The sequence below is a fragment of the Staurois parvus genome, unplaced genomic scaffold, assembly GCF_062004578.1.
Source record: "Staurois parvus isolate SC_StPar_1 unplaced genomic scaffold, SC_StPar_1.0 ptg000415l, whole genome shotgun sequence".
Taxonomy (NCBI): Eukaryota; Metazoa; Chordata; class Amphibia; order Anura; family Ranidae; genus Staurois; species Staurois parvus.
The window spans coordinates 2877644-2904983 of NW_028318211.1; the positions used below are offsets into that span (position 1 = coordinate 2877644).

A 27340-nucleotide genomic window follows, 5' to 3' on the forward strand; every position below is an offset into this window, starting at 1 on the left:
CTTCAAACTCCCCGCCGTAGACTCTGGTACAATTTCAGGTCTTAACCAATCACAGCTCTCATTTCAACACCCTCCGAAGCACAAGAAGGAACGCAGATGAAAGGCGCGCTACTATTGGTTATTCTCTCAAGCCGTCTCCCTAAGGAACCCAGTAGCGGTAAGCTCTCTTGTTCGGGGAAGAGATTTCGGAGGACTCTAGCAGCGTCTTCCGGTGTGTGTTGTACACATCCGGTCGGCGAGGAAGACAGTGTGTAGCGGTGTAAAGTGACTGCGGTACACCGGAGGACGGTGTCTAGCGCTATGTCCGACACGTGGAGCTCCATTCAGGCTCACAAGAAGCAGCTGGACTACCTGCGGGAACGTCTGCAGCGGAGGAGGAAGGATGTCAACTCTCAGCTGGTGCTGGGTAATGTGCTGCCTCCCTTCATTCCCCAGTCTGCATGATATACAGCATCAGCTTTTATTCCGTTACAGCAGACAGTTTTTTTTTTAATTTGCTAATAAAAACGTAAAACAAAGTAATTTGTGACCTTTTTCTTCCAGCTGCCCCTTCTCTGCTATGTAGAGTGCCTGCCTCTCCTCTCATTCTGTACGGTCTGATCGGATGTGGGCACAGAGTAGTTCTTAGTAGGATGGCTTGATAGTCCCTTCACCATGCTGCCAGGGGATTTCCTCTGCTCACACTTCTTTTCTTTTTTTTTTTTTTTTTTTTTTTTTTTTTTTTGTTATAAAACGAAATATGGAGGTTGCCATGTCCGACAACCTGAAATGCTAGTAGCTTGGTTGTCTCTGATCTGTTCTTTTTTCAATCACTGGCCAGAAGTAAGCATTCAGAATGACATTTATACTTTTTCTGAATATCTACGGTGGGTCACTAGTTCAAGTATTTAAAGCCTAAGTTTAGGGTAAACTTTTTTTTTTTTAAGAAGTCCAGTATTTAAAAAAAAAACAAACCCGCTTACCTAGGTGGCTGCATTTGTCCTCTGCCTCCTCTAAGAACAAGAACTGAACGATCAAAGAATGCTGATCACTCAGTCATCAGAGAGTTGGTGGCTGTCAGTCTCCGGCTCTTAGCTCGGCCCTGCCGGGCTGTGCAAGGGGGTGGGAGCTGCTATCTCAGGCGCTCAGAGGTACACTAGGAGGCTGAGCCAGCTGCTGGTCCAGGCATCTGGGTGGATCCCAGCAATAAAGTTGGGATCTCTCCAGAGCCTGGACTGGCTCAGTGATGACAGCAGACTTTAGCCTACTGTTGGTTGAATACAGGTTACAGAAGTGTGAAACAGAAGTACAGCCAAAAGAGCTTTCAGTACAAGGGATGGTACCTATATTTATTCCAAAGTATTCCTTGAGATAGTGCTGTCAAGAGTGCCAACTATGCCTTCTCTTTCCACCCAGCTTCTCCATTCATAGAACCCATGCTATAGCTTCCATGGATGAAAAGTGTTCTATCAATGGAAGAAATGGACCTTTCATTCACCTGTCTGTTCTCTATTCATAGATACATTTTCAATCATGGAAGCTGTAGTATAGGTTCTGTGAATGGAGGAGCTCAGTGGAAAGGGCAGGCATAATCTGCACTCTTGATAAGTGCTAGTGGCATTTCCCTTGGCTCATATTAATCCCTGCAGCATTGGAACATTACAGCTGTGTTGTATTGGGGATGGAGGATTTCAGCTATGAAAGCCAGCACAAGGGACCCTTCAGATTAAATGTAACTAGCATCCAGTATGATGTTTTGTTTTTTTCTAAACTCTGCCTAAACTTAGGCTTTAAGTGTTTGGATCAACCTGGCAACTTTTTGTGAAGGTGGAGCAGTTGCAACCTTAATATTTTCTCAGTACAGCTTTAGGCTGCATGCACATTAGCTTTTTTTTATGAGCTCAAATGCTGATGATAGCTTTTTTTTTTGTGCCAGCTTGTAGTACCCCTTAGGGGTGTTAGCATTTTATTTGCATTTTTACAGTACGTAAAGAAAAAAAATGCTTGAAAAAAGACGTTAGGAGCATTTTGTTAGTGTTTAAAATGGTTTTCCAATTTTCAGAGTTTTTTCAGCCAGGAAAACGCTCCCAAAAACTCTACGAAAGCACTTTTTTTTCTGTTCCTAAATGCTTCTACAATAAAATAGTGTGCATGGATAACACTATTTAGCATCAAGAAGCATAAAAATGCTCATAATAGATTCTAGGAGCTTAAAAAACCACTAGTGTGCACAGAGCCTTAATACCTAAATGGAATGAAACATTCCTGCTACAATGTATAAAGAGTAGGAGAACAGTTTGTTTTTTTTATTCTAAAGTGTATGTCAAGGCAAAAAGACTTTTCTTGTTTTGAATCATGTGAGGAAGGATTAGAACTCTGTCAGCCCTGTAGGTGAGGTACACAAGGATGTGGGGATCATTGGCCTATTACAGGCACATGGTCATTTTAAGTCAATGATGTCATGAGTATCCCTCACCCCTATTTGTATATGTGCAGCTGTGGGGTGGAGAATCTCCTGCCTGGACCTCATTGGCCCAGCAACGACTGCTAATTTCAAGTGTTCAGATCAATCCCAAGCCCAACCCTGTTAGGCCTCATTTACACTAGTACTTGATGGGCAATAAAAACAAGCAGTTGAGCTGCTTTTTTAGCACCTCCCAACTAGCCCCCTCCCCCTTTCTTCTTGCCTGGAGAAACATTGTTGGCAGGGTAAGAAATGAGGGGAAATCTCTCCAGTGGAGTTCCAGATAGTACTAAAAATCTGACAGGAGTTCTAACTCTTCCTCACCCTATCCAAAATTAGAAAACATGTTTTTGGCTTGACATTTGCTTTGAAAATCCTTCAATGATAATGACTTTATTAATACATAAAATGGTTTAAAATATCAAATATGACAGAAAATTACTTTCAGCAGGCTGCTATTAATGAGATATGTTATTATTGTGAATCATTGCACAGATTGGTAAACAATAACTGTCCACAGACCACTGTGTAATAACATCTGTGATTACATTTTTCTCTTCTTCCAGATCTCCAGAACCCAGATGCTGGGCTGGCTTCAGGTTTGCGTAGTGATAGCCCAGTCCCTTCTGCTCCTCCACAAACTTCAAAGCCATCAAGTGGACCAACAGAAGTAATTCCCGATCCTGAATTGGAGAGTAAGCTGCTACATCATCTATCAGATCTGTCACTTGTCCTGCCAGCAGACTCTGTATCCATTCAACATGCTATTGCTACGGTGAGAACTGCTCCATAGTTAAAGCACACCTGTGCACGTAAAAACTAAAATGATTCCCAGCTCCATACCAAGAACCCTGTGGTGCCATAGCTTGCATTTAGAGCTCTCCTCTGTGAAGTATCCCTGGCACAGGGCTATGCTGTGTAAAAAATAAGGCAATTTGTTTTTTTCTGCCCATCGAGAAAACTAAAGATCTTGTTTTTTTAATATATATCTATGACCAGAGGCATACCTCTGGCATGCAGTCCGCACCATTTGCCGACGATCTGGGGGTGCTGCAGAGCTGGCAGTAAAAAAAGTTGGGTGTCTGCTGATTAATCAGTGACTGCCTGGCATTTTTTTCTGTCTGTATTTCTTGATGCTGGATTGCATATTATATTTGCACTGCTTCTGTTATCCCAGCAACAATTCAGAGCGGAGTAAGGCTAACACTGCCAAGGAGAGGACTTCCCTCACACTGAACCGATGTTGTATTTGGGGTGGGAGAGGGAAGATCTGGACAAACTGGGGCTCTCTGTTGGGGAGGGGGAACTTGGGGGGGATGTTGTACTGAGGGGGGGGATTTAGGGCTGTGAGGGTGGGATCTGTACTGAGGCAGCATTGGGTCTGAAGATCTCTACTGACCCTAACCCTATAAGGTCTAACTGGATGAAAGTCTGTTAAAGCACATAAGCAAATGCCATATTTATTCCTTTTTGAAAATACAATTTAATCATTTATATGTCAGTGCTTATAATCTCCAGCTGCCACCTCCAGCCTACATGCATGAGCATGTAGCAGGTGATTCCTGTGGGCTAGTTTCCTAATAGTGACAACTGTGGAACATGCCTGATCATCAGCATGACCATTTATAGTTTCTATTAGAAGTGTGTGAAAGGGTGACAACACAGAGGAACCCATGGGAGACCAGGACCAAGTGTTGTCACTCTATAACAAGAATGTCCTCTTCATGGTAGGACTGCTAAATTTTATTTAAATTAAAGCTGCAGATTTGAAAAGATTGAAAATAATTTTTTAAATTACATAATGCATTAAAGATTGAGAATTTAGTGATGGGGTTTACATCTACTTTAGGAGTTTGTTTAAGTGGCTGTTTACTCTAATTCTAATTCTGGCCTTTTCCTTCAGATTTGATTGTCTCCTTGTATGGATATAATTTAAAAGGATTTGAGTGCTCTCACATAAATCCAAATGTGTGTCCAACGTTTCAGTTTTTCTTATTCATACTTTCATCTGTTATAACTGTTCTTGCTTTGTAGTTCAACTATGATCTGTCATATAATAAATAAATAATGAAATAAAAATTGTGTGTTGCAGCCAGAATTTCCTGTGTCACGCCAAGCAGTTGAAAGCCTTTTACAAAAATTTGCTGCTCAGGAGCTTATTGAAGTTAAATGTGGTGAGCATGAAGATAACGACCGTCCAACTGTAGTTATTTATTCTGACCATTCCAAGCTTTCCGCAATGATGGGAGCTGTATCTGAAAGAAAAGGACAAACTACTGCTCCAGGAGCAAAAAAGAGAAGAATACAGGAGACGGATGGTGCTACCTCCTCATCTATAGCATCATCCTCTGGTACTTCAGGAGAGAAAAAACCATCCGAGCCCCATAAGAAGGCCCGCAAACATGCATCCCATCTGGACCTGGAAATAGAGAGCTTGCTAAGTCAGCAGTCCACTAAAGAACAGCAAAGTAAGAAGGTATGTTTATGCTTTTTCACAAGGCCATGCGTACTCTTTGAGATTTCTAAAATGTAAATTTTTTACTTTTTCTACCGTGCCAAGCTATGGCTTCAGACTAAATAGACAATAATATGTATGTACTTTTGGTCTGGATTTAATATTTTATTTTACTCTAAACCATGACTAATACTGACTATTGTACATTTTTCTACTCTATTTCCTTTAATAAGTTGGCAGGTTGAAATTAGCAGTTTTTTGTGCACGTTTTTCTTCTTTTTTGCATTCCTTCAGTCTTTCTTCCCTTTGACATGTTAGGTAAGTCAGGAGATCTTGGAGCTGCTCAATACTAGCACAGCCAAGGAGCAATCCATTGTAGAGAAGTTCCGCTCCCGTGGGAGAGCTCAGGTCCAGGAGTTCTGTGATTATGGGACAAAAGAAGAGTGTATAAGAGCGTCTGGAGCAGACACTCCTTGTCGGAAACTACACTTCAGGTAAGGAAATATTGCTGAAAAAATCTGAAAAATAAAAAGGTCAGCAGCAACAAATACTGTAGTCGCTGACCTTTAAAAATGATGTTACTAGTCCCTGAAGTCCAGCGCTCCCTTCCCACAGCCAGTTCTTTTCACTGCTGCGGGATGTTGGCACCTCCATTTTGGGTTTGGCAGCTGGCTGTGGCCTTCTGAGGAATTGCAGCCGGCTCCCAATGCACATGTGCAAGATCACACAACGAAGAGAGACAGGTCCTGCAACCTCCTGGGACGTGTGAAGGGTCCCAGTAGGCTGCGGGTTGTGGAGAGTGCAGTAATTCTCACCTAGGTGAGAATGAGGAAGTTGAAGCAATTTCTGTCAAAAAAGTACCCGCTCCGCATTTAAAAAAAAAAAAAACATTCAAAAGTGTTAGGGGCGGGGGTGGGGAGGAGGATAAGTGGCACCATCACTTTTGACAGATTCAATAATACGACAAAAGGACCCTGTATTTTTATATAGTATGGAAAACTGCACTGCCTTGCTTCTTCTTTTTTGGTCTTTTTGACTTTGTCACCAGTTTTTTTTTTCTTGTTTTTTTTTATTAGAAGGCCCTTCAAAAGAATATTTACCTGACTCCAGACGTTTTGGATGCCTGCTCCATCCACCGCTCTCTGTTGTTTCATCTGCAGGCTGCCAAGTCAGTACAGAAAACACTAGTGTTGTAGTGGTCTGTTAGGGACCAGGCATTTGATGCACTTAGAAGGGTGACAGATGCTGAAGAGCCTTAAAGTGGTTGTAGAGTCTCAAGGTTTTTTACCTTAATGCATTCTATGCATGATGGTAAAAAACCTTCTGTGTGCAGCAGCCCCCCCAGCCACTCCTAATGCTTTCCTGAGCCCCATCTCAATCCAGCGATGTGCATGCTTTCTGGGGTCTCTCCCTCCTCGTTGGCTGAGACAGCAGCAAGAGCCATTGGTTCCTACTACTGTCAATCACAGCCAGTGAGCCAATGAGGAGGGGGCAGAGCCGAGCCACATTCTGTGTCTGAATGGCTCAATTGCCCCTGTAGCAAGTTGTTTGCTATGGGGGCAGGAGTCCCAGCAGGGGACCTGAGAAGAGGAGGATCAGGGCTGCTCTTTGCAAAACCACTGCACAGAGCAGGTAAGTATGACATATTTGTCATTTAAAAAAATATGCCTTTAATAACACTTTAAATAGATGTCAGACCTTCAGTAAAATGCCTGAGTTGGCACCTACCGGAGGGGTAATAATAACCAGTCTCTGTTTGCAGGTAAATCTTCTAAGCAAACAATTTTCTTAGAAGACTTTCTTTAAAGTGGTTGTAAATCCTTACATATACCCAGTGAGTTGACTAACCTCTGGTGATACATAGAGATGAAACAAATCCTTCTATATAAGTTGTACCTGTCTATCTGCAGTTCTCTATTCTCTACAGCTGTTCAAAGTGTATAATCTATACAGCTTGTCTGAGCTTTCAGAAAAAGGGTGTGAGGAGCTGAAATTACACTCTGCAAAGCTCAGTTAGAGCTGATTAAAGAGAAGGGACCCCCCCCCCCTTCACACAGCACACAGGAACAGTGATGCTACCTCCCATCACTTTTTTACATTTTGGTATCAGGAAAAATTGTCAAAAGTGACTCATGCAGATAGCAAATGAATAAGGTAGCAGACAAAAATCACACTTAGTGCTTTGGATTGAAACAAGTACACACTATAGAGGGATATGCTTTGTTAATATTTAATGTCAGAGGTTTACAACCACTTTAAGAAATTTGCAGGGTATACCAAATACTGGGCAGTAATATGTTTTCCATAAACCAGGACAGAAAAAAAATAAAAACGTCTATAAGAAACTGTGGGTTGAGGTAGTTACATGGCTATAAGTGATCAAATAGTCTTTTGTCATTAATATACAGGTGAAACTCGAAAAATTAGAATATCGTGCAAAAGTTCATTTATTTCAGTAATGCAACTTAAAAGGTGAAACTAATATATGAGATAGACTCATTACATGCAAAGCAAGATAGTTCAAGCCCTGATTTGTCATAATTGTGATGATTATGGCTTACAGCTCATGAAAACCCCAAATCCACAATCTCAGAAAATTAGAATATTGTGAAAAGGTGCAATATTCTAGGCTCAAAGTGTCCCACTCTAATCAGCTAATTAAGCCATAACACCTGCAAAGGGTTTCTGAGCCTTTAAATGGTCTCTCAGTCTGGTTCAGTAGGAATCACAATCATGGGAAAGACTGTTGACCTGACAGTTGTGCAGAAAACCATCATTGACACCCTTCATAAGGAGGGAAAGCCTCAAAAGATAATTGCAAAAGAAGTTGGATGTTCCCAAAGTGCTGTATCAAAGCACATTAATAGAAAGTTATGTGGAAGTGAGAAGTGTGGAAGAAAAGGGTACACAAGCAGCAGGGATGACCGCAGCCTGGAGAGGATTGTCAGGAAAAGGCCATTCAAAAGTGTTGATAGCTTCCATGCCATGCCGCATTGAGGCAGTAATTGCTGCAAAAGAGGCCCAAACCAAGGACTGAGTACATACAGTTGTGTTCAAAATAATAGCAGTCAGACATCACTAACCTGATCAATCACTGTTTTTGGTAGAAATCATATTTCTACATGGCAAATAATTTACTAGCAGGTGTAGTAGAGTAATAGAAATCCAACAGACCCAACAGTCATGACATGCATGCTGCTGATTCTGTGTAATTGAATCACTAATTGAAAGGGGCATGTTCAAAATAATAGCAGTGTGGAGTTCTATTAGTGAGGTCATTCATTCTTTGAAAAACAGGTGGCAATTATTGCCCTTGTTTAAGGGAGGAAGGCAGCAAATGTTGTACATGCTAGTTACAGTGCATTTCTCTCTGAAATTCTGAGGAAAATGGGTCGTTCCAGACATTGTTCAGAAGAACAGCGTACCTTGATTGGAGAGGGGAAAATATATAAAGAAGTGCAGAAAATGATAGGCTGTTCAGCTAAAATGATCGCAGACCAGACCAACAAGATTGACGTTATGGAGTGGCCAGCCCAATCCCCGGATCTTAATCCAATAGAAAACTTGTGGGGTGGCATCAAAAATGCAGTTTCTGAGGCAAAACCAAGAAATGGAGAAGAACTGTGGAATGTAGTCCAATCATCCTGGGCTGGAATACCTGTTCACAGGTGCCAGAAGTTGGTTGACTCCATGCAACACAGATGTACAGCAGTTCTCAGAAACAGTGCTTATACAACTAAATATTAATTAAGTGATTCAAAGGAAAGCAAAATCTTCATTTTTCAGTTTATATAGTGAATGTTTGAGTTTGTAAAGAAGAATACAAACACTGCTATTTTTTTGAACAGTCTAATATTCACTTTTCTTCACTTTTTTTAGAGGAACAACACAAATTTGATATATTTTTCTTCGTTTTGATTTGGAATAGAATGTGTAGTGTTCCCAATGCATTTGTGTGTATGGAAATAAAAGCTATTAGAAGGATTTTGAGCTTTATTCACTTTTTTAAACACACTGCTATTATTTTGAACACAACTGTATGCATGCTTATACTTTTCAGAGGTCCGATATTGTTCTATGTACAATCCTTGTTTTATTGATTGCATATAATATTCTAATTTTCTGAGATTGTGGATTTGGGGTTTTCATGAGCTGTAAGCCATAATCATCACAATTATGACAAATCACGGCTTGAACTATCTTGCTTGGCATGTAATGAGTCTATCTCATATATTAGTTTCACCTTTTATGTTGCATTACTGAAATAAATGAACTTTTGCACGATATTCTAATTTTTCGAGTTTCACCTGTACATGCTTGATTTATCTCCATCTGCATCCCTAAGTGCACATCCGTGTGGATCAGGTGCATGGTCAAATAGCAGTCTGTCAGGGATGCGATTGCCACCTGCCATTGATTTGAACAGGTTGCCTGCACAGGTCTGCGTAGAATACCTGTGCATCCCGTACAGGTGAAGCTGACCTTGTATGGATTGGTACTCCCGTGTGCATTAGGTTTTAACATGAAGCTACACAAAGCACTGATCCAAGCATCGTCATCGACAAGAAATTGTCGCCTGCACTTTTCTCCTTGAATGTTGGAGATTTCTCAATAGACCTTTGTGGTGTTTAAATCTTGTACAGTCAGACGGGTACAAAATACAATGTGGAAGCAGGGGTGTTAGAAAATTGTATATCTATCCTCGCTACTCAACACTCCATCCACCCCCCTTCCGGTGAAGTTCCATAGAACTGTCTGTAATTAAAGTAATAGAACCTGTATTCAAACTTCAGCCAGTAATTAACAAGTGATGTCTTTTTCTGAAGTAAACACGTTCATTGTTGTGTATCTTTACATAGAGCTTATTATTTTGTGATTATGTGCATTTGTTTACTATATCATTTTTATAATAAACCTAAACTAGTAAATTACTGGTATTGTTTCAGTTCTCAGGGGTGTGGAAATTAAAACAGAAAAACAGGGGCCCAATCTACTTGTCCCTCATAACAATTTACTTGTCTTGATAAAAAAAAATAATTTTAACCAACACCATATTTAAAAGGTTTTTACTGATACGTGAGAAGGGTTGGTGTTTATGGCGACTTTCATGTTTTACCATTGCGCTGTTTATCTACAACTCACCTCCGTGCCTGTCTCCAGCACCGCACCCACAGATTGGGTGCTTGTCAGGAAAGGGGAGTGTCTTAATGCTCAGCAGAAGCACATCTGCTGAGTGGGTAAATGAGGCATGGCCCAGTGAGAAAAAAAAACCACGTTATTCCTTCAGGTCACCCTCACACACAAGAGCACTTGGGTGCTCAGTGCAAGTGCATGCTGAGTAGCCTAATCAAGCTTTTTCTGGCCCTTGTTTACATGTAACAATCAGTATTTTTTTCTATCTTAGAATCCCCAAATATTATATATTTTTTTTAAAATATAGCTGGATGTTACTATTTTTTTATGTCACACTCATTAGCGCAGCGGTTTTTCAAATTTGTTTGAAAAAAATACACTTTTTTTATTTTAATGCAAAAAAACACAATACATAACCCAGTTTTGGCAAAATATAAAAGATTGCGTTACGTCGGGTAAATAGATACCAAACATGTCATGCTTTAAAATTGTGCACACTGGTGCAACGGTGACAGACGTCTTAAATGTTACTATCTATAGGCAACACTTTAAATGCCTTTACAGGTTACCACTTTAGACTTACAAAGAAGATCTGGTGCTAGAATTACTGCCTGTGAACTGATGTTTGCAATGATACCTCACATGTATGGGACGAGTGCTGTTTGAGTGCTGGACCGATGCATGCGTTAGCCTTTGCAGGCTAGCATGGGGGGACGGAGGCACTTCAACCACTTGCTCTCCAGAGGCTTTACCCCCTCCCTGACCAGGCCATTTTTTGTGATACGGCTTTTTTACTTTAACTGACAATTACACGGTCATGCAACACTGTACATAAATGAAATTCATGTCCTTTTTTTCCTACAAATAGAGCTTTCTTTCGGTGGTATTTGATAACTCTGTCCAGTTTTTATTTTTTGCGCTATAAACAAAAAAGACTGATAATTTTGGGGAAAAAGAAACAATATTTTTTACTTTTTTGCTATAAAACATACCCGATAAAAAAAAAGTTTAAAAATCAAATTTCAGCATAAATTTAGGCCAAAATGTATTCTGCTACATGTCTTTGCTAAACAAAATCCCAATACATGTGAATTAATTGGTTTATGTGAAAGTTATAGCGTCTACAAATGGCTATATATATATATAGTTTTTTTTTATACTAGTAAAGGTGGAGATCAACGACTTATAGCAGGACTGCGGCGGTCATTCTGACACTGGGGGGGAACTGAATAACTGCCACTGACATCCCAATGACACTAATACAGTGATCAATGCTAATAAAAAGCACTGAGACTGTACTAATGACACTGGGCAGGAAAAGGTTAACATCTGCAGAGAAATACACATGTTATTGTTGGCAGGAGAGAGACCTGTGTTATTTACACACAGGTCTTTTTCCTGTCAGTGTTGCTCAGCGATCGCCGGGTGCCGGCGGAGAATCTCCAGCCGGGACTCGGTGGTTGACCTCTGTAGCCACCAATGGTGGTGCCGGTAGGGCGGCGCATGTGCCCCCTACCCGGAATTGCAAAATCATATATATATTTCTGCTATAGGGCGGCGGGGAAGCAGTTAAACATTTTTTTTATTTAAAAGGAAAACATCCCTTGTGGCAGCAGTAGGCATTAGACAGGTACTCTTTATGGAGAGATCAGGGGTCTTTAAGACCCCAGATCCTGCCTCTGCCCTTAAAAGCATTTGATCACACCAAGATTGGTGTGACCAAATGCTTTAAATTTTTTAAAATGGCGCTTTTTGCTTCCAGGTAAACCAGAAGTGATGTAAGGTTATTGCTTGTGGTTCCCTATATCATAGAGTCGAAGAGAGCGGTTCCTGTCTTTGTCTACCTCTGTGATCAGCTGACAGAAGTGCCGGCTTTTCGATTGGGTGTCCCTGTGGGTTGGGATAGCTGGGAGGGAGGGGGCATTCCCTTCCCACTGTTTGTAAAAGCAATCCTGCTGCTAGTTAGCCGTCTCTAAAAAAAATGGTTATGGGGATGATGCCTGCAGGTGCCGGCATCATCCCGGTATAAACCCTGCTACTTGCCCGCAGCAGGGCTAAATGTAAAAAAAAAACACCTGCCTGGCGCCTGAAACTGCACATCCTGGGCGTCAGGCGATAAGATTTGTGCATCCCTGGTTCTGATTTTCATAGACGGTATTGTATATTATTTGTCATTAAATAAATGACCTGTGTATAATGTAAAAGGTCTGCTTGTGTGTGATCAGATATTAAAACTTCTTATGTTTCATAATGTCTTTAGAGTCTCAAAATGTCCCTACTAAGAGAAGGTAACATCAAAATGACTAACTTATTCCATTTTGTAAAGAAAAGCAGAAACACTTCGACTTTAAAAATGCTATTGAACCCTTGCTTTCTATTCTATTCAGCAATCACTATGTGAAGTCTAGACTTTGTTGTGTTTTTTTTTCCAGACGCATCATCAACCCACATACCGATGAGTCTCTGGGTGACTGCTCTTTCCTGAACACCTGTTTCCATATGGACACTTGTAAATATGTTCATTATGAGATTGATGCATGGGTTGAGCCTGGAGGAACAGCAGCTGGGATCGAATCTGCTCCAAGTCAAGATATGCCCCTAGTTAAGAGTGTAGGAGATGCAAGTGTAGGTCGTCTCTTCCCCTCACAGGTAACACTAGTGTTTGACTGCTATAAGAATATTCACATATTTAAATTTTTTTCCTGATTCATGCATTGTATGTCTTCCATACAGAAAGTTTATTATTGAGTGCGTTTTGTGATTTCAACAGAAACAATTGAGTACTGACGTGATACTTTTTTTATTTGCATTAACATACAATTTTGAGGACAAGCCTTCGGGGTATGTCCCCTTCTTCTGATTTCAACCACATTGAAAACTGCATGTAGTTAATTTCTAACGCTGGCAAAAAAAAGAGAAATAGAAAAGAGTGCACAGATCTGGCACAATATCAAACTCTTTATTAGTCTAAATATTGTAGAATGCACTTACATTTCAACAGTTAATAGGCAACATTGAAACACAGCATGGGCCACTGACTGGGGCCAGGGGCCAGCGATCCTGTGAGTTAACAAACAGATCTTCTATTCCCAATATTGGAAGTCCCCAGCTGAAGCTGGCGGCTGGGATGAGTCACTGCTTATTAGGATGCCAACAGGTGCTGGCTCCCTAACAACCAGGAAGAAGCTGTCACATTTAGCAGTAGTAATACCATGGATAAATGTTTAGCTACACACTCATTTGTTTGGTCGTTGACACCGGATTTGCCTTTGACAGCATGCAGTGCAAACACCTCTATAATAATAATTCCCCTGCTGTTCGAATGCTGGTCAAAGCAAATGTTTTATAAATAGACCCCCAATATGTCCATTCTTTTTAATAGTCTATGAAATTCAATATATGCCCTGCATGCCAATACCTGCCCCCTAAACCCATCGCCATGGGTACCGAGTTCACAGGAGCTGGGAGGGATACAGTACTGCCAGCTCCGACCATTGCAATGCAGTAGCATTGATGTAGAGTGGAGAGAAAGTACAGGTGCTTGTGATCTCCTGTGCCAACCTGCCTATAATCTTTGGAATAGAGGATTTCTTTGTTCATTCACAGGGTCCTCAACCGTAGTCATTGTTCCTTCCCTCATAGAGATGCATGCTGTATTTCAAAGCTGCGTATTACCTGCTGAAATGTGGGTGCATTATACAACTTTTATACTAATAAAGAGTGAGTTTGATATTGTGCAAGATCTGAGTGCTCTCTCCCTTTCCTCTGAATTTTAAAGGATAAGTTCATCTTTGATAACATGTCATACCTGTATTTAGCGTGTAACATGTTACTAAAGAGCACCTCCCTGTACCCCTCTGATCCCCTGTTGTGACAGCAGACGGGGTATCTTGCACCCACTATCACAATTTAAAAAGTGCATGGCCATGTGGGTGGAGTTCTGTGAATGAATGAATGAACTACTGTCTACCATTTCAGCAGACGGCTTGTCTGCTCAATGAACTGTAAGGGCACTAGTGAGCGCTCTCATAGTTCATGGATCTTCCTGCTCTCCAGTGACTGCCCGTATGGGAGGTAAGGGAAGACAGCTATAGTTAGATTCTGCAGGAGCCTAACATTGCACGTATGATCTGCTGATTGTGACTGCAGGCTGCAGAAAAAATTAATTACAAATGCACATTTTTTACCTGAAAAAATATGTGCATGTATTTTTTTTATTTAAAGATGAACTTTGCCTTTAAGGCATTCCCCTATGTTGATGTCAAGAAACTTGCAAGAAATGCTGGTGTTTTTCTAATGATAATTCATTGTATCTGTGGAAAAATATGATTATTTCAGTACAGAACTAATAAGTTTTTTGGCAAAATGTTAATTTCATTCTCATTCACCTCATTACCAGCATGTTTCACCCCCTTCATTAGCAGACCATTTTTCAGTTTCAGATGTGTGATACTTTGACTGTTCCTCATTCATGTAACATTGTACCCACATTCATTTTATATCATTTATTGAGACAGACCTTTTTGGTGATATTTAATCACCATGTTTTTATGTTTATATAAAGGAAAAAAGACCAAACCATAAAAAAAAACAGTTTCCTCTACTTTCTGTTATAACTGTACAAAATAAAAATGCTAGGGCAGTACAAAAATCCCCAAAATGATGCCTTTTTATTAAGTAGATACCACAAGGTGATCTTTTTTTTTTTTTTTTCTCACACAATTTTTTGGAAATGAAGAAACTTGCCAGTATTGAGGGATTAAAACATGGAGCTTGGTGATTGTGCAGGTCATACAGAGAGAGATCAGATAGTGAAGGGGTTAATGTACAGTACTCATACAGGGTATGATGGCAGGGGTGTGATAGTGGCAAGTATGTGTGGGAACTCTCATTCTTTCTGAACTCTCAGACAAGCATTATAATCTTGAATAGTTTTGAACGGATATAGAAAAGAGAAGACTACAGATAGGCAAGTACAACTTATGTGAGATGATTTCTTTCATCTGTCTTTGTATCACCTGAGGCCAGTCACTTCACTGGGTATATGTATGGGTTTACAACCAATTTAAATTGAAGTTCGGACTGACATGTCTCACTAAAAACACATCTACCACAAGAGCTAACGATCCCCAGATCATAAAACCTCCCTCCAGGGGATCCTTTGCATGGAGCATCTGTCCCCATCTAATTCAAGACTTGCTAAGCAGTGCTGTCCTATAGCTAGCCCTGCCCACCTGCTTAGCTATCTGACAACCCTGATCAAACGAGGGATTTCTGCTGACCACTGAAGAGGAAAGATGTGACAGGCAGTGCACACAGAGACCACACACAGCACGCACCTAATCACTCCTGTTCACACTGAGCCTGGAGCTGCAGCCTGCTAATCAGGGAGCAGAGCAAGCAGAAACTGTCATCTTGTGTTGTAAATGATTACAGCTGGAGACGAGTGATTTCATTCAGAAAAATACAAGCTGACAGCAGCACAAGCCAGGTTCTACACTAGGCTGTCTTGAACAAGTGTAGTAACTGGTGTGTGCTGTTGTCAGCTTGTGCTTTTCTCCAGCTACAGTCGTTCACAACATAAGGTGTTGATTTCCATTCTCTCTGTGCCTTGAATAACTGACGGCAGTTCTGGACTCTTTGTGTACTGAACAGGGAAAATGAGGATAGTGCTGCAGAATGGAGAAGGGCAGGGCTCAGCGCTAGCTGTATATCCTCTGTCCCTATTGGAATGCCCATATTTTTGGCTTTGGGGGGAGGTGGAGCTATAGTCAGAAATTACAGAAAATACAGTTGTGTTCAAAATAATAGCAGTGTGTTGAAAAAAGTGAATAAAGCTCAAAATCCTTCTAATAGCTTTTATTTCCATACACACAAATGCATTGGGAACACTACACATTCTATTCCAAATCAAAACATGAAGAAAAATATATCAAATTTGTGTTGTTCCTCTAAAACAATTGAAGAAAAGTGAATATTAGATTGTTCAAAAAAATAGCAGTGTTTGTATTCTTCTTTACAAACTCAAACATTCACTATATAAACTGAAAAATGTTTGAAGATTTTGCTTTCCTTTGAATCACTTAATTAATATTTAGTTGTATAAGCACTGTTTCTGAGAACTGCTGTACATCTGTGTTGCATGGAGTCAACCAACTTCTGGCACCTGTGAACAGGTATTCCAGCCCAGGATGATTGGACTACATTCCACAGTTCTTCTCTATTTCTTGGTTTTGCCTCAGAAACTGCATCTTTGATGTCACCCCACAAGTTTTCTATTGGATTAAGATCCGGGGATTGGGCTGGCCACTCCATAACGTCAATCTTGTTGGTCTGGAACCAAGATGTTGCATGTTTGCTGGTGTGTTTGGGGTCGTTGTCTTGTTGGAACACCCATTTCAAGGGCATTTCCTCTTCAGCATAAGGCAGCATGACCTCTTCAAGTATTCTGATGTATTCAAACTGATCCATGATCCCTGGTATGCGATAAATAGGCCCAACACCGTAGTATGAGAAACATCCCCATATCATGATGCTTGCGCAACCATGCTTCACTGTCTTCACAGTGTACTGTGGCTTGAATTCAGTGTTTGGGGGTCGTCTGACAAACTGTCTCCGGCCACTAGACCCAAAAAGAACAATCTTACTTTCATCAGTCCACAAAATGTTGCGCCAATTCTCTTTAGGCTAGTCAATGTGCTCTTTGGCAAATTGTAACCTCTTCAGCACGTCTTTTTGTCAACAGTGGGACTTTGCGGGGCTTCTTGCAGATAGCTTGGCTTCACATAGGCGTCTTCTAATTGTAACAGTACTCACAGGTAACTTTACACCTTCTTTGATCTTCCTGGAGCTGATTGTTGGCTGAGTCCTTGCCATTTTGGCTATTCTTCTATCCATTCGAATGGTAGTTTTTCGCTTTCTTCCACGTCTTTCAGGTTTTGGTTGCCATTTTAAAGCATTTGCAATCATTTTAGCTGAGCAGCCTATCATTTTCTGCACTTCTTTATATGTTTTCCCCTCTCCAATCAACTTTTTAATCAAGGTACGCTGTTCTTCTGAACAATGTCTGGAACGACCCATTTTCCTCAGAATTTCAGAGAGAAATGCACTGTAACCAGCATGTACAACATTTGCTGCCTTCCTTCCTTAAATAAGGGCAATAATTGCCACCTGTTTTTCAAAGAATGACTGACCTCACTAATAGAACTCCACACTGCTATTATTGTGAACATGCCCCTTTCAATTAGTGATTCAATTACACAGAATCAGCAGCATGCATGTCATGACTGTTGGGTCTGTTGGATTTCTATTACTCTCCTACACCTTCTAGTAAATTATTTGCCATGTAGAAATATCATTTCTACCAAAAACAGTGATTGATCAGATTAGTGATGTCTGACTGCTATTATTTTGAACACAACTGTATATATATATATATATTTTTTTTTTTTTTAACATCCACTGCTCGGATGTTAATGGGGACAAGTGCTACATTCACAGAGTTCCCTGTGGGATTTAACCATCTTTTTTTTTATCTGGTGATATTTTTTTAAAACACGCAGTTAATAAGTATTCTTGGGCATGTTTTAAATCGACATAATGCTAATTTATGTGCAAGAGTATGGGTCAAACTGCAGTCTGATATCTTTTCCATAATCTGTTTCACTGCTCTTATTCGAGATTACCTTGCTTTGTAGCAAAGTTGATAATCTCCTTTCAGATTCTGTAGTCTCTGTTGGTGGACAAAAGCTGCAGAATAAGGGCCTGTGTCGCCAGGCTTTGGGTTTTTACATCGGTTTGGCATGATTTGCTTCTGAGATCACTGTCTCCCTTTTTCTTCTTTTTTTTTTTTTTTTTTTTTGAAATGCAGATAGAAACAGCTGCAAGCGAGTTGCCAGGCTGGACAAAATTGCTGATATATTGCAGATTCTGCACCAAAGCTTAGGTTGCATTTAAGTGTGAACAGGGCACATAAAAACAATTGTTTCCTTTGCACCCTTGCAGAGATTGCCAGGTTACTAGTGCAGAAAACTACTGATCGCCACACAAGTGTGAACAAGTTGTAATAGGAATATTTGATCTGCAGGCGATTTGCAGCCCATCAACACAAGCCCTAAATCAGCTCTGCCCTGAGAATATAAAGCTAATGCAGTGAGAAGCAAGCTATATATCAGAACATGTTTTGATACTAGTGTGGTAGAGCATTTTTATATTTAAATCTGCTAGTATGATTTAAAGGCTAAATTCACCTTTAAAAAAAGGGGGAAAAAATGTGCATTTATTAATATTTTCACAGGAACCTGCAAAGTATTACGCTCATGATCAGTGGACCACGGTGTAATGTCAGATTCCGGCAGACACATCTTTCAGCTCTCTGCCTGTACCTCTGTACTGGATGTCAGTTGGAGAGCTGGAGAAAGTGTCTATGGAGTACGAGTGTGCCACTTGTACTCCATTGAGAACCACAAGTTTATCTGCAGTGGTGGCAGACAGTTTATTCATTCACAGATCTTAGAGGGGGTGTTGCCTAGCAACTTATCACGTTACCCCCTAAATATGGTTGCTGTAGATTGCATTAGCCTTTAATAGCCATGATAGCTGTATTAGCCTGACTTTACCCAGTGTAATTTTTGGGTCCTTTGTTAATCAGTGGATCCGGTGTGATATCCGATACCTGGACATGAGCATTCTGGGCAAGTTCTCTGTGGTAATGGCTGACCCACCATGGGATATTCATATGGAACTACCATATGGGACCTTAACAGATGATGAGATGAGAAAATTGCAGATTCCAGTGCTGCAGGACGATGGATTCCTGTTCCTCTGGGTAACTGGAAGGTAAAACCACTTTTTTTCTATAAGCACTAAGTGGCCTCTTTTGTAAAGGGTTAAGATAAGAATTGCATGTTTTCTTTTTTTATTTTAAGAAAAAGACATTTGATTTCCACTGCAAGTTCTTTGTATTTTGTTTTGTTTTTTTTATTAGGATAATGTTTATTTATCAAAATGTAGAAAACAAACAAGCCTAAAACAACAGACTCATACAAAAACATACAAAACAAAAAGCAGGAGTTCATAACATAGCATTGGTAGAAGCATAGTGAAGGTGGAGCACACTCAATCGGTGTGCTCCAAACTCTCAGTGCACTATAAACATAACATATACTGTATAAGATCGAACAACTGAAGAGCATATAGAATCATCATAAGCTCATCAAGAGCATTTACCGTCTTCCAAGGTGTTGTTGTTTAAATTGTATATTATATAGTATTATTTTTTTTTTTTATTAAAAAGGGTATGGCAATATTGGTAATGGACATCTTTATGCCATGCAATTTCCAAAATCATTAAACAGGGATAAAAGAACAGAACAATGGTAAATGTATTTAACTGTCATATGACTCTTGTCCAAACAATAAGTGTATAAAATCTTCAGTTGCCAAGGAAGGAAACAATAAGTCTAGCTGAGTAATCTGTCAAGAATCAACTGTGTAAGGGCTGAGCATGGAATTTCCCACCAGGCATCCCAGATTTTTAAAAAATGTGCTAGGGCAACCTCTATGATGGTATACTAATTTTTCTTTTGAGTGAGGCATTCATCATTTGCTTTCAGGGCGGAGTGGTGAAATCCAATTTGTTTACTGCAAGTTTATGTGCTCTAAACAATAATCGAATGACAGCAATATACACATATGGAGTATACTGTTCTTCATCCTGCCAACTCAATACTCAAATCCTAGGGTCAAATTGTAAACTAGCAGAAAAGACAGTATTGACAGTGTCCAGAATAAGCGTCCAGTAACAAACAAGTTTGGGCCATTTCCAAAGCATGTGGATCCGTGTCTATTTCACAACTCTGACATAAAGGGAGTCCCTCCTATGCCTTCTGTGTACAACAAACGTGTTCATTTCTGTGAGGTAGCAAAACTTGTAGTCATACTGGCTATAGAATGCTGTAGTATTGTGGTGTACATTGACGAGATCTGGTAGAGGTAACTAGTTGATCAAGCATAGAGGGGACCATTAAGGACCACACCTAGATTGTGCAACTTCTTTGTTAACATATCTGCATGTTAGAGCTCTTACCCTATTGCACATGTCTGAGCTGTGACGATGCTCAGTCCTGCATGGATGTCTAACTTCAGGGAAAGCCCTGCCTGCCCTTAACTGAAGTAAATATCATGACCAAGTTATCAGTCAAGATTATGGATAACCTTTAAAAAAAACAAAAGAGATTTCTATTGATTTCTCTGATTTTGACATATGAGAGTGACTTATCAATTTGAGAAATGACATTTGGACAGTTCAATACAGTGCATTCATAAAGTTTTCAGACCCCCTTCACTTTTTAAAATTGTCATGTTGCAGCCTGATACTACAGTTGTTTAAATTCAAATTTTCTAATAAATCTACACGCTGTACCTCATAATGCCAAAGCGAAAACAGAATTTTAGAAATGTTTGCAAATGTATGAAAAAGGAAAACTGAAATATCACATTGGCATAAGTATTCAGACCTTTTGCAACAACACTTGACATTTAGACTCGGGTGCCTCCTGTTTCTCTGGATCCTTGCTGAGATGTTTCTACACCTTGATTGGAATCCACATGTGGTAAATTAAATTGATTGGACATGATTTGGAAAGGTACACACCTCTCTATAAAAGGCCTCACAGCTGACAATGCATACTGTATCAGAGCAAAAGCCATGAGGTCAAAGGAACTGACTGCATAGATCAGAGACAGAATTATTGCAAGGCACAGATCTGGGGAAGGCTACAAAAAAAATCTGCTGCACTGAAGGTTCCCAGGAGCACCATGGCCTTTCCTAATTCTCAAATGGAAGACGTTGGCACAACCAAGACTTTTCCAAGAGCTGTTCGCCTGGTCAAACTGAGCAATTGGGAGAGGGGCCTTAGTAAGAGAGGTGACTGAGAGCCCGATGGTCACTCTGACTGAGATCAAGAGATCCTGTGTAGAGATGGGACAAAGTTCCAGGACAACCATCACTGCAGCCCTCCATAGATCTGGGCTTTATGGCAGAGTGACTAGATGGAAACCTCTCCTCAGTGCAAAATACATGAAAGCTCCCTTGGAGTTTGCAAAAACATAAAGAGGGTCTGAATATTTTATGAATGCACTGTACATAATACCTATCCAACTACTTTAAATTAAAGAGAACCTGCACTGTGAATGTATGTAGACTTCTACTGCTGACCTCTCCTGAAAATTCCAATTACCGTGGCTGTCAGTAGCTTCATTTGCTAACCAGAACAAATATGCAGATCGGTAGCGCTAACTTGCTTATTCAATATGCTTGTTTTATGTCATTAATTCAGATATTGCAGACAGACATGTACAATTTGCTCTGTACTGTATTCTCTTTCCTTTTTAAAAGTTAAGAGATGTATGGGCTTAAGAAAAAAAAATGCTCACCTAGGTGGATGCAGTATCGATTTGATGCTGACTCGGTTCCCCACCAGCTCTGCAGTGAGAACTGAGAGATCAAACACTGCTGATTGTTCAGTTCTCCACTTTGCTCTGAGCAGAGAGCCGTGACTGTCAGCCTGGATCTGCTCTGTGACATCATTTGACAGCTGACTTTAGTCCGTTGTTGGCTGAAAATGGATCACAGCAGTGCAGAATGAACACACGCCTGTGATCCATAGAAGTACAGCCAAAAAAGCTTTGGCTATACTTCACCTTTAATTTCCCACCTTACTTTTATGAATTGGTAGAAAAAAAAGTGCCGAAAAGTATCAAAAAGCCATCAGAATGAAATGTTTGATTTTTCCTGGTGCTTTGTAAATATTTCCTTTAGCATGAGGTGATAGGATAGCTGTATTCTTCCCCTCTATACCAGTAGTTCCCAACTTTGGGGTATGCATACCACCAGGGCTTTGGGCAGAAGAAAAAAAATATGGTGGTAGCTGGAGCAAATTGGATAATGCTTTATTGGGGTTTTTTGCATTCCTCTGGATCAACTGTGGGCATAGGATTGTATATATGATTGGATATATTGTATTGGAATGTATATTGTATAGGAGTGTTTGAGCTAACAGCCTGATCCTGTAAAGATCCCTTTCTGGTTTTGCTTAAGGTGGTGTTGAGGCCTAGAAATTCATTCCTTCCTTCCTACCTACCTAAGGTAATTTTGGCCTTTCACCTTAACCATGATATTATATTTCTGTGTAATGCTCCAGTTTTTTTTTAGAAAGAGATTTCCCCCCATTGTCTGAATGTTTTTCGGTCTGTGAGAGTTTATATCTCAGCCACTGCTTTTTTCAGAAACACTGACTCTTTTTGACATTTTTGATGGTCTCCATAAAGTTAAACCAGATTTTCATTCCACAATTTCTCAGTGACACACAGACCATTATCCAAGCTTATGGTCTTAATGATAGGGTTCTACCCTTTCTTGTCAAGGCACAGGTTACTACTGTAGATTAGGTTAGCTTGGGTTTCTCATGTAGAAATGTTGCTTTAATATAACCATCCCTAGCTAATCACTGTTTAATTTGTTTCATTTTATAGAGCTATGGAACTGGGCCGAGAATGCTTGAAGCTGTGGGGGTGAGTGTATGATACTGTCAGTTATTTTGCTTGTGACTGATGTTCTTTTCTAACTGGAGTAATCATTGGATGACATATTTACAGATACGAGAGAGTGGATGAGATAATCTGGGTGAAAACTAACCAGTTACAACGAATTATTCGAACTGGACGAACGGGACATTGGCTTAATCATGGAAAAGAGCACTGCTTGGTAACTGTTTACTGTTTGTCTAGCTATTCTTTTCATAGCAGCATGAACTTATTTTTATAAATCTGTTTATTACATTCAGATACAGTACATCCATATAAGTATCATCATCTGCATTTATTAAACTAGAAAAAAGTTAAATTATGGGAACCTCTTTCTTCATTGTCCCAAATGCAGTTTCAGGTATCTGTGGATAAGGCTTTTTTTTAAAAAAAAAAAGTGCGTGTTGAGCAATATTCACAGATAACTACAAATTGTCCATGTTGGATATCAATCTATGTTGATCAGTTTGCACAGCTTTAATTGCTTTTCAAGTGTTTTTCCTAGGCTGCATTAAAACCAAGAACCCATTTGCCAGTCCAAAGTTACAGGTGGTGTTTGATTCTTTTGGGCATTTTCAACTATTAACAGTGTATGTTAGTTTATAACTTATTTATGAGAGATTGGAGGGTTCGTTGCAGCCTAATTTGGTAACTTATTTCAGAGAGAGAGAGCAAACATAGTTCTGTCTGTTCAGCCTCAAATGGGAATGCTATACCTTTATTTTGTACCTATTGGCTTACACACTGGCGCCTCTCATTGGCTTTCTTCACTGGATCCAAGCTCTGCACTCATAAATTATCCCCAGCTGGAACACAGTTACTCCTGCTTTCTATTCCAGCCACAGAGACTGAAGTTCAGGACTACTGCATTTTACAGACCAAATATTATTCAATTTTTTACCTTATAAAGTAACCCAGATTTTGACAAAACTGCAAGAATGATCTTTTTTTTCCACTCAGGAAATCTGATTTCCGAACTAGGAAATATTGCTGTACACACAGGATAATATAGGTCCATATGCTGTCCATTGCTCTGAATTTCCCAGTATTTGGTAATTTGTATGAGACTACTGCCTCTGGTCAGCGTGGTCTTGTTGCACTAGCTTCGTGACAATGCTGACAATTGAGAATCTTTGCTTTGTTCTGGAAGCTGTCCCAGAAGGAAGGAGCCTCAAAAGGATTCTCATTGGTCAATGCAATCACTTGACCAGTGCTGACCAATGTGCACTCGCCATTACTTGTATTATGCGGTTTTAATGTGCCAGACTGTTATACTGGCTGGAGAGGGTGATAAAAGATGGGGAACATATAAGGTTCACGCAGACCAGGGAGATGGGAGGATGTTTTCCTTAGTTCAACTTTGAATTATTTTTTTTTTTTGAAAAGGTGAACAAACTCTTTAAGCCAGGGAGCTTTATGGAGGTATACCTTCTGGGATGAGCGCATCTGATGTTTCTTTTGTTTTCATTTTAGGTTGGTGTGAAAGGAAACCCACAAGGGTTTAATCGGGGTCTTGACTGCGATGTAATTGTGGCTGAGGTACACTGAGTCTTCTTCTGTTGTATAGATGTAATAAAGGTGTCCGTAGACTTCAGACTCCATAATAATAATGAATGCATGGGCAGGGAAACGAACATAAATCTCATCAGAATTTTCTAGACTACTTTCTGGAAGAGGTTTCTGTTCTGTTCCCATAACCCATATTCCCATAATGGACTGCTACTCTCAAGCAATGTTTTCAATTATTAAAGCAGTGTGAATGTTTGAATAAAGGAGTAGCCCATTGCTTTCAACCTGTAAATTTCAGTTGCTTGATTGTTTCTGGCTTCAGTACTTTAAAAGAGAAGCATGGCCAAAGCTCTTTTGGTCCTACTTCTTTTGTGGGTCACGGGTTTCCTGCAGTTTGACTTTTATGATCTGCAAGATCTGTGTCTTTAAAGGAAAAGTGAAGTGAGAAGGCCTCATGCTTACTCCAGCTCATTAGTTTATAAGTACTGAAGCCATAGATATCCAGGGAGGTAGCATTTTAGGAGGCAAATTGAATATTATCAACCCCTCATGCCTCCTAAGTGCAAGTTTCCTTTATTTTATGCACATAAATCTTGGCATATTTGACTAAACAAGAACTGTATTTTAAATCTTATAGGTTCGTTCTACAAGTCACAAACCTGACGAGATTTATGGCATGATTGAGCGTCTCTCACCTGGAACTCGCAAGATTGAGCTCTTTGGACGACCCCACAATGTTCAGCCAAATTGGTTGGTGCCAACTTTCATAAATCTGAATAGTGCTGCAGAGCATTTCGATTACATTATTTACATATTGTACATGGTAAACTTTACAATACAAAGGTCGTGTTTTTCTTAGCCAGTAATCTGCATATGTTGTAATCTAAACACTGGTATTATTTTTAGTGTTTGAGCTGTTTTCTGTCTCCTGCAAGCATGCTGTAATGACAATCATTCAGAATGTATATCAGGCTTCCATAAATTTCCATTTCCATTGAGGAACACGGGAATTTAGATACAGTCAGTTTATACTGCAGGAGGATTGGACACTAGCAAACAGAAACATTGTAAGCCAGCCCACAGTATAACCCCTGCTCTACCCAGCATGCTTCAGTTCTTTGCTAGTGTCCGAGGAGAATTCCTCTTCCATTGATTTCAGTGAAGATTCCTCACTACACCAGTGCTTGAGCTACATGGCCTGGCTTTGCAGGCAGTACTCAGATTCCGCTGAACTGGATGTACAGGACTGTCTTGGAATGTGATCTTTGGACACTGGGCTCTGCATTGTGGTGCTTTCAAGACCTGAATATACTGGTAAAAGTTAGCTGGTGATCACTCTCCAGTTGCTGAGCTATTATACAGCCCCAGAGCGAGACCCTGTCTCTAAAGACTCACTTTGTAAATAAGGCCTGTTGGGCTACAGCACTGGGGACCACTTCCCTATGTGCACTGCTAGACACCTTTTAAATTTTGTGCTATTCTGGTTTCACCGAAGTAAGAGTTATGCAGCCTTTTCTCATCATGATTTTGGAGCGCAGTACCCAAACTTGCTGGACTGGATGTTGTGGGGCTAGCCTAGAATGTGACCATTGAACACTGGGTTCCAGTTGTCCTTTCTAGACCCACATATGTTAGTAAATTTTAGTTGTGGAGTACTCGCCAAATCCAGGGCCATGGCATTGGCTTTACACTTGGTCTGTCTCTATAGACTCACTCTTTTGAGCAAGACTGGTTGGACTAAAGCATTGGGAGCTACTGCGCTATTAGCACTGCTGAGGCCTGCCCTCAGACTTTTGAGGGTTAGCTGCCTTACCACTGCACAGGTGTAGCATGTCTGCACATTGACACGGAGAGGACAGTCCCACTGCTACAGTTGATCCCAGCCCATACTCCTCTAATGGTATTGAGGGCATCTACTCAGTGTCCTTTGAGGGAACCAGTGTCTGTAATCTGGAACCTGATACCCCTGTATTTAAAGGATCTTTTTTTTCCTGAGTCTTCCTCAGCTTAATCAGGGGGAACAAGTCCCCTACCTCGTCCTCAGGAACTTCCACATCCATTCAGGACTTTTTGACCATGTGCTCTTAACTCTTTACACACATTGACCACAGAGGCTCAAATTGCACTTCTGCCTAATTCCCTGCAGAGTTTATGACTGACCGTCCAAAGGACTTAGACTAGGTTGAACCACTGGTTCCTGTGAGCATCTCCGACTCAGTCCCATCAGTCTTTTTCTGAATGGACTGTTTCTGAGGCACCACAGTCTCCTGCCATCACCTCAGAATTACAGGGAGTCACGTTGGGCCATATTGATGCAGTGCATTCTACTCTGCCTTTGGATAACCAACCTGCTGTCTCCAGTATTGTGTCTTTAAAAGCTCCTACCTCTGCAAAGCTGGCTTTCCCATACATATTACACACACATCTGTCATACCATATCAGATTAGTTTAGTTCCTTTCAAAGAAATCTTTCCTCTCGGAGAGCAGGTGCAGTAAATGCTTTATGCTTCAACTGTGCTGGCTTATTACAAGCATATGTCTATTCAGGTGTTTAGTTGACTACAGTTGTGCTGCTGGGAAGGTAATAGTATATCCAAAGAGTGTCTCATTCGGTTGGCATTCAGGGGACGTGGTATCTAGAACCCTGCGCTGAACACCATGATCAGTAATGTCACAAGAGGCCAGAGCATGCCCCTATCCCACTGTAGGAGATATAGGGAGATGGTGGCTGAATTCCACTCTTCTCCTTCCTCTACGTCTGCAGTTGGTGTCCCCATGCTCATTAAGCCTCGCTCTCACTTTTGGTCATCTAACCCTTACTGCATGAAGGTATACCCCCAGTTCTAAAAGCAGGAAGCTAATTGTGCATTCCAGTGGGTTCTTGGGTAGTTTTCCTGTCTAGAATTTGTGCAGAGAGCCCCCTTTTAGCCCAAGCCTAATCCTTTCACTCTTGCACCCCCATTAGTTGCTTTTCATTGTCTCTCCTGTGTTACTGTACAGGACCTTGCACCTTGCCTAGTCTGTCTTGGTTTTTTCCACTCCAGGACCCCATTGCTTCTGTACTTATGTTACCTTGGGTTCTGGAGCTGTGCTGTATCTGGGCCTCCACTCCCTGGAACATGAAAAGCCACTTGTTGTACATGATACTCTTTAGGTTCCATCTTTTCCAAAGTGCCTCCCTGACCTACATGGTTAACTGTGATCCATTGTAGCTT

At 40.5% G+C, this 27340-nt stretch overlaps 1 protein-coding gene across 1 annotated transcript in view; it reads left to right on the forward strand.

The window, feature by feature from the left end:
• The first annotated feature begins 209 nt into the window (after positions 1 to 209).
• METTL3 (methyltransferase 3, N6-adenosine-methyltransferase complex catalytic subunit) overlaps positions 210 to 27340 on the forward strand; it is a 34879-nt gene continuing 7748 nt past the window's right edge. Inside the window, exons 1-10 of the mRNA XM_089687038.1 lie at positions 210 to 406; positions 3010 to 3218; positions 4536 to 4919; positions 5217 to 5392; positions 12464 to 12680; positions 18682 to 18869; positions 22566 to 22604; positions 22689 to 22797; positions 24090 to 24155; positions 24763 to 24875. Of these exons, the coding sequence (XP_089543164.1) occupies positions 301 to 406; positions 3010 to 3218; positions 4536 to 4919; positions 5217 to 5392; positions 12464 to 12680; positions 18682 to 18869; positions 22566 to 22604; positions 22689 to 22797; positions 24090 to 24155; positions 24763 to 24875 (1607 nt within the window). The 5' untranslated portion in view covers positions 210 to 300. The remainder of the gene's footprint in view (positions 407 to 3009; positions 3219 to 4535; positions 4920 to 5216; positions 5393 to 12463; positions 12681 to 18681; positions 18870 to 22565; positions 22605 to 22688; positions 22798 to 24089; positions 24156 to 24762; positions 24876 to 27340) is intronic.